Below are 7500 nucleotides of genomic sequence, written 5' to 3' on the forward strand. Positions count from 1 at the left end.
TAATCACCATCACCATCAACACCAACAGCAACTTCATTACCACCACCACAACAACGACAGTGACTAACTAGAGCCATCACCAACCACCATCACCATCACCACCACCATCACCACCAAGACCTCTGTCACCACCACACCACCGCCTTAACAATTTGGTATCTATCTTTCTTCAACTTTTCCTTCAATCTACACTACTCCAATCCTTTCTAACCACACGCACGCACGCACGCACGCACGCACACACACACATATCAACCCGTACACAAACACACCTACCTGGGTAAAAAATACAAACACAAAGCTATACACCAGACAAATAGATGTACATACACCCATAAACATGTACACACAGATGTACACACAGTCACCCCTTAAAGGTCCATGTGCGTGTGGTGCTGTACATTCCCCTACAGTCATACAGTACATCCACGTCAATGTACACACGTTCGCTGCTAATACGTTCACAGCAACCGCCCCCCTTCCACACACACACACACACACACACACACACACACACACACACACACACACACACACACACACACACACACACACGTCACTCGCCGGTACGTTCAAGTGGAAATGAGAGAGAGAGAGAGAGAGAGAGAGAGAGAGAGAGAGAGAGAGAGAGAGAGAGAGAGAGAGAGAGAGAGAGAGAGAGAGAGAGAGAGAGAGAGAGAGAGAGAGAGAGAGAGAGAGAGAGAGAGAGAGAGAGAGAGAGAGAGAGAGAGACTCCTGATCACTAAGGACATTTTCAGATGAATCATAATGGCAGGCCACAAATTCAACACGTCTATGTTAATTCCACAGATGTAAACTCCTTTCACGTGTATTACTGTACAAGAAAATAAATAAATAAGCAATGAAAAATAATAATAATTCTTTCCGCAACAAATTCACCTAATGTAACAGAGAAGAACACATGATAGAATATAACAATTTATCTTCACTTATTCTCTCCTATGATGACCTAGCCTAACTTAACTTAAATCAGTCTAACATAACTTATCATAAACACATAACGTAACATAATAGAACATATCTGATTTAACCTATTCTATTCTAACCTAACCTAACCTATTCTAACCTAACCTAACCTAACCTATTCTAGCCTAACCTAACTCTAATCAGTCTAACATTACTTATCAAAACTATCATAATAAATTATAACAATCTAACCTAACCTATCCTATCCACTTAACCTGACCTAATTTAAATCAATCTAACATAATTTGTCAAGGGATGAGACTTAATTTAGGAGCCTTGTGGGTAGAATGTTCCGTGTAGGAGAGGACTCACGAAATTAACTACGGCTACTTAACCCTTTCGCAGCCATAAGCAACACCTCACAGCACTAAAAGCGACGAAATATTAATAGCCATCGATAAGAAATAAAAAATGGCGTTAAAGTAATAGATTAAGCAATTTTTAGCCAGTATAATGTTCGGAGATGACGGTGAAGCAAGAAGAAAGACCTCGGAATGGCTAGTAATTAGGGAAAGACCATACCAAGTCGTAGGGAAAGCGTAAAACATGCAGAAATTGAAACGAAACATCTTAATGAACAAAATACACAGCAAAGAAAGCATTAAGAGGGAAAACTGCTCGTCACTTCACTGCTCGTCACTTACTGCAGCACATCGAAGGGACACACGGGCGGCGACCTGAGGTGAAGAAAGAAAATCATAATCAGAAAATGAAGCTAAATGTAACACTTCAAGGAAAAATCAATGAAGAGAATGAAACAACAAAATGGAAAAGTGATCGAACGAATTATAATCAGAAAATCCAAAATGAAATATAATACTGCAAGGAATATTCACTTATCCACACACACACACACACACACACACAAAAAAAAAAAAGGGAAAAAGAAATTAATAGGAAGGAAAGACGAGTGAACCAATAGAGTATCTGCAAATAACAAGACAGCAAAGGAAATTCAAAGGTCGCCATTCATTATATTCATCTTTACTTCATCTTCTCTTAACTAGCTTTCCTCTAATTGTTTTTCTCCCTCTCCACACTCCCTGGCTATCTCCAGCACCCACGCCTCAAACAGCTGATGACGGTGGTGGTGGTGGTGGCGGTGGTGGTGGTGGTGGTGGTGGTGGTGGTGGTGGTAGTGGTGAAATTAGAGGTGACTAGAAATATCGGTGCATCAGACCACACTGCATAGAACCAGATGTGTGTGTGTGTGTGTGTGTGTGTGTGTGTGTGTGTGTGTGTGTGTGTGTGTGTGTGTGTGTGTGTGTGTGTGTGTGTGTGTGTGTGTGTGTGTGTGTGTGTGTGTGTGTGTGTGTGTGTGTGTGTGTGTGTGTGTGTGTGTGTGTGTGTGACTACAAGTTCCTAATCACTAAGAGCGCATTACAAAAAATATGTAACAATAAATAAATAACAATAAACAAATAAATGCACTTTAACATTCACAAAAGAGAGAATTAAAACGAGCAGATGATAAATCACTTTAGCACTCTTCTACTTTTCTTTCTCTTTCTCTTCTCGTACTTTTCCTTTTTCATCCAACTTCTTTTTCTTATCTATTGCGTACTTTTCCTCTTCCTCCTCCTCCTCTTCAATCCTCTTTTCTACCTTGCTCCACCACACGCAGGTTGCCGGTAATGCGCATCGTAGCTAAACAGATACCATGTTCATAAATCACCATGTGGTTTATGAACCAACAGGTGTCTTGGCATCTGTTCCCCTTATGCATTCCTGTGTACCCTCAACCTCCTCCTCCTCCTTCTCCTTCTCCTCCTGCACATGTTCCTCCTCTCCTCCATTCACCTCTTTCTTATCTCCACTCACCAAGATCTCATTTTCTACACCTTCTTCTTCATATTTGTGCTTCTGCTCTTCCTGATTATACATCCTTTACCTCCTCCTTTTCCCTCCTCATTCACATCTATCTCATTTTCTTCATTCACCTCTTCCTTTCTCTACTCACCTTATTTTCTCCATTCTTAACCTTCCCCTCCTTCTCCTCCTACTCCTCATTCTCATCCTAAACCTCCTATTGCTCCTCTTCCTCCTCCCTCTGTTCATTCTCCTCACCTGCTCCTTCTCATTCTCTTCCTAAACCCTCTCCTCTTACTATTCGTTCTCCTACACCTGCTTCTCCTCATTCTCCTCCTTAACCCCTTCCTCTTCTTCTTCCTACTCCTACTTCTCTTGTTCATTCTCCTCCTCCGCCTCCGCCTGCGCTACCTACCACCTTTCACAGCGCCCCAAGCTACGGAATCGAGGCTGCAGCGCGTTCCAAATGGGAGGGAAGACATCTTAATCAAGGCGAACAGGCGTGCAGAAGGGCAGGTCTTGCCTAATGGAGGTCCTACCCGCCAAGGAACGACCACCCGTAGCAATGCTGGGGAGGGACTGGTTGGGGAGGGGGACCTGGAGGGCGAGAGATGCGGCGTGAAGGAGCAGGGATGGGTTATAGTGGGATCAGGATGGGCACTGAGTCTAAGGTACCGGGAGCATGACGGTGGCGGGTACTGGGGTGGATGGAGTGGGTAGTGGTGAGAGGGAGTGTTTCTGGGGGTGAGCGCTGGGAAGGTGAGGTGCGTCATTAGTGGTGAAAGTTATACTGAGCGTCTCGGAGGCTGATCAGCGGGCGTGGGGTAATGCATGCCTTCAGGAACTGTCCTTAAACGACCCCGATTAGGATGTGGAGGAGATAGGGAAGGGATGCGAGAGGGAGAGGGGGCAGGAGGAGATAGGGAAGGGATGTGAAGGGAGTGGGTGGGGGGCAGGAGTAGGGAGAAGATCGAGATGGTTATTGGTAAGAATGGACCGACGTGGGATAATAAGGAGGGGAGGGGAAATTCGTATGTATACAGTACAGAGGAGTAGGGAGAGGAAGGAAGGAAGGAGTGTAGGATGAAGGAAGGTAAGTGTAAGGAGGAAAATTATATGATTAGTGATGTTTAAGGGAAGAGTGTAAGGAAGAGGTAGAATGTGAGGGAATTTATTATATGGAAGAATGAGAGTGAGGGATACGAAAAAAAAAAAACGATGAAGAGATAGGGTAATTATTAAAAAAAAAAAAAGGGGAGAATAGGGCAATAGAAATAATATTAAAGATGTTCCAAGGATATAAGGCAAAATAAACACTGATGTATGTCATAACTTATTAAGGAGAGAGCAAAAGAGAGGGGGAGGTGAAAAACTTACAGAAAATCATTAAATACAACAATACAAGACTCAGAGGAAGGATGGACAGAGATATTAAAAGAAAACAACATATCTTAAAAGTAATTATAAATAAATCATGATGAATTTTCTTTTAAATATTGGGAAGCAATGTAATATACTGAGACCAATAAATATATATAGAGAGAGAGATAAATGAAAAATGTCTGCTAATCTGATTCACTTCCGAGAGAGAGAGAGAGAGAGAGAGAGAGAGAGAGAGAGAGAGAGAGAGAGAGAGAGAGAGAGAGAGAGAGAGAGAGAGAGAGAGAGAGAGAGAAAAAAAATAACAGGCACTATGTTCTTCGGTGACCAAAAATTATAGGTACCAATGAATTAATTGTTAATAAGCGCTCTCTCCCTCCCTCTCCCTCGCCCTCTCCCTCTCCCTCTCCCTCTGCCTCGCCCTCGCCCTCTCCCTCTCGCCACCCAGGAAGACAGACTGGCGGGGCGGGAAGATTTCTCTCTGCATTAACTTGTGTGTCGCTCCACCGCGGAGAACCTGATGAGGAAATTACTTTCATTTTTCCCCCTCCTCCTTCCTTCCGCCATCTTTTTCCTATCTTTTTTCTAATATTTTCCTTCTGTATCTCATTCTTTTCCTTCCCCTTTCTTCTTCCTTCGCCATCTTTTATTTATCTTTTCCTTGTTTTCTTCATTCTTTTCTTTTTCTTTCCTTCCTCCTTCCATCACCTTTTTTTTTCTTTTATACATCATTCTTTTCTTTTCCTTTGTTCCTTCCGCCATCTCTTTTTTTTCCGATTTTTTTTAATTCTATACCTCAGTCTTTTCCTTCCCTTCCTTCTTGTATCTCGTCTTTCTCCACCTTCCTTCTTAAATCTTCATTGGTTTCCTTCTACTCCTCATTCTTCTCCTTTCCTTTTTTTCCCTTCTCTTTATTTTTTCCATATTCATAATTTCATCCCTCCCTCCCTTCATCTCCCCTCACTTGGTTCTCTCTCTCTCTCTCTCTCTCTCTCTCTCTCTCTCTCTCTCTCTCTCTCTCTCTCTCTCTCTCTCTCTCTCTCTCTCTCTCTCTCTCTCTCCCCTCAGTGCTCTGATTAATGCACGAATTAATATTCCCTTCCTTCCTCCCTCTTTCATATAACTTAGTATGTTTTCTTTTTACTTAATTTCATCCCTTTCTTCATTTCCTTGCTTAGTATCTTCCTACGCTTGTTTTCTTTTTTTCTCCCTTTTATCTTTTTGCTTGTTTAGTATTTTTTTTTCTCGTTATATATCCACAAGTTTTGCTTCTCTCCACGTCGTCATCTTCTCATCTCTTTGTAAACATCTCATGTCGTCAAGCAAAGTACACAGATGTTGTTATTATTATTTTTATTTTTTTACTTTTTTTCCGCCACCGTGACATTTTCTGGCATTTTCTACACTGCTTCACCATTAACCACTGTATTGTGTCGGTAAGTGGTTGACTGGTGCTTCTTTTCCTTAGTGTCTTGCATGTGTTACTAGTGCGTGGCGTATTCCTTCCTCTTACTCCTCCTTGCTCCTCTTCCTCCCCCTCCCATTCCTACCCGCCCCGCTCCTCCTCGGCGACCACACCTGCGCAGGCCACTAATTGTCGTCACCCTGGCTGGTAATGAGCGCCTCTTGCCTGGTTTACGTTCCTTTTAATTAGAGAGAGAGAGAGAGAGAGAGAGAGAGAGAGAGAGAGAGAGAGAGAGAGAGAGAGAGAGAGAGAGAGAGAGAGAGAGAGAGAGAGAGAGAGAGAGAGAGAGAGAGAGAGAGAGAGAGAGAGAGAATGTATCGGTAAGGGGAATGTGTCTCCTCTCTCTATTTGTCTGTCTGTCTGTATGTCTATCTGTATATCTGTGTACCTGTGTGTCTGTCTCGTATTTTCACAGCAATAAGACACAAGCTGAGGATGACACTTTCATCACGCAATGCGGAAAGGCTGATAACCCTGCAAAAAACAAAAATAAATAAATAAATAAATAAATAAAATAAAATAAATAATAACAAAAATAATAATAGGTATCAATAATAATGAAAATAATAATAATAATAATAATAATAATAATAATAATAATAATAATAATAATAATAATAATAATAATAATAATAACAATAATCAATCCCTATCATTCAGATCTTTCATATTTCAAACTTCATTTTAATATTCCCTTACAAAAAAAAAATAATAATATTTATACCCATTCACGTTTTCTTTTGATTTGTAATAATGGCAATAATAACAAGGTAGAGGGAGAGGGGAGGGGGGTCTTTAAAAATTTTCAACTCCAAACACAACAAAATACTGTAATACTTGAGCATCAGATGAGGATGAGGAGGAGGAAGAGGTAACCGTCACGTGGCTCTCCCTCTCTTCTCGTCACTTCATGTACTACCTTCTCTACAAACATTGAGTATTGTTACATAGGGATGCCTGGTGTAAACTAATATAGAAATGCAATAAAACACAGCATGAACAATTAATTAGTAGGTCACAATATGGTTAATGACTATCTCTCTCTCTCTCTCTCTCTCTCTCTCTCTCTCTCTCTCTCTCTCTCTCTCTCTCTCTCTCTCTCTCTCTCTCTCAAAGCCTGGAGGATGAGATGTACTTGTTTTGGCTGGACTGAAATGCACAGCTAAATCATTCCACGTAATTGGAGGAGGTAAAAGGTACTAGTAGTGGAGGAGGAGGAGGAGGAGGAGGAGGAGGAGGAGGAGGAGGAAAGTGGAGGGTAAGGAGCGGCGAGGGAGGAAGGCTTGGGGAGTACTCTTGCATCTCAGGGTAATTTGGGTGTCGAGGGAAGGGAATATAATATAAGGCGAGACTGTAAATATTGAGTGTGATGGAGAGAGAGAGAGAGAGAGAGAGAGAGAGAGAGAGAGAGAGAGAGAGAGAGAGAGAGAGAGAGAGAGAGAGAGAGAGAGAGAGAGAGAGAGAGAGAGAGAGAGAGAGAGAGAGCATTTCCTTCCACGTACCTTCTCTCTCTCTCTCTCTCTCTCTCTCTCTCTCTCTCTCTCTCTCTCTCTCTCTCTCTCTCTCTCTCTCTCTCTCTCTCTCTCTCTCTCTCTCTCTCTCTCCCTGTGGTCACCCTGATTATTGCCTCCATTAATGGACAATTACATTTTTCATTACGAGACTCAGATATTAAATTAAATCACTTGAGGCGGTTTGTTCCCCACCAATCTCTCTCTCTCTCTCTCTCTCTCTCTCTCTCTCTCTCTCTCTCTCTCTCTCTCTCTCTCTCTCTCTCTCATCGTCGCAGATTATCGGAAATGATAATGAAAAAGGAGACACGCTCATATCCTTGTCACCGACCCTGTCATCTCTCTCTC

General features: G+C 42.1%; 1 protein-coding gene across 3 annotated transcripts in view; it reads right to left on the minus strand.

The window, feature by feature from the left end:
* The window catches only part of LOC135107289 (uncharacterized), a 322315-nt gene that overhangs the window by 212695 nt on the left and 102120 nt on the right, over positions 1-7500 (minus strand). For all 3 annotated transcript variants that reach the window (XR_010271687.1, XR_010271686.1, XM_064016963.1), the window contains one exon: positions 1632-1664. Coding sequence is in view for 1 of the 3 variants with exons in the window: in XM_064016963.1 (XP_063873033.1) it covers positions 1632-1664 (33 nt within the window). In the remaining 2 variants the exon portion in view is untranslated. The remainder of the gene's footprint in view (positions 1-1631; positions 1665-7500) is intronic.

The sequence above is a fragment of the Scylla paramamosain genome, chromosome 15 (assembly GCF_035594125.1).
Source record: "Scylla paramamosain isolate STU-SP2022 chromosome 15, ASM3559412v1, whole genome shotgun sequence".
Lineage (NCBI taxonomy): Eukaryota > Metazoa > Arthropoda > Malacostraca > Decapoda > Portunidae > Scylla > Scylla paramamosain.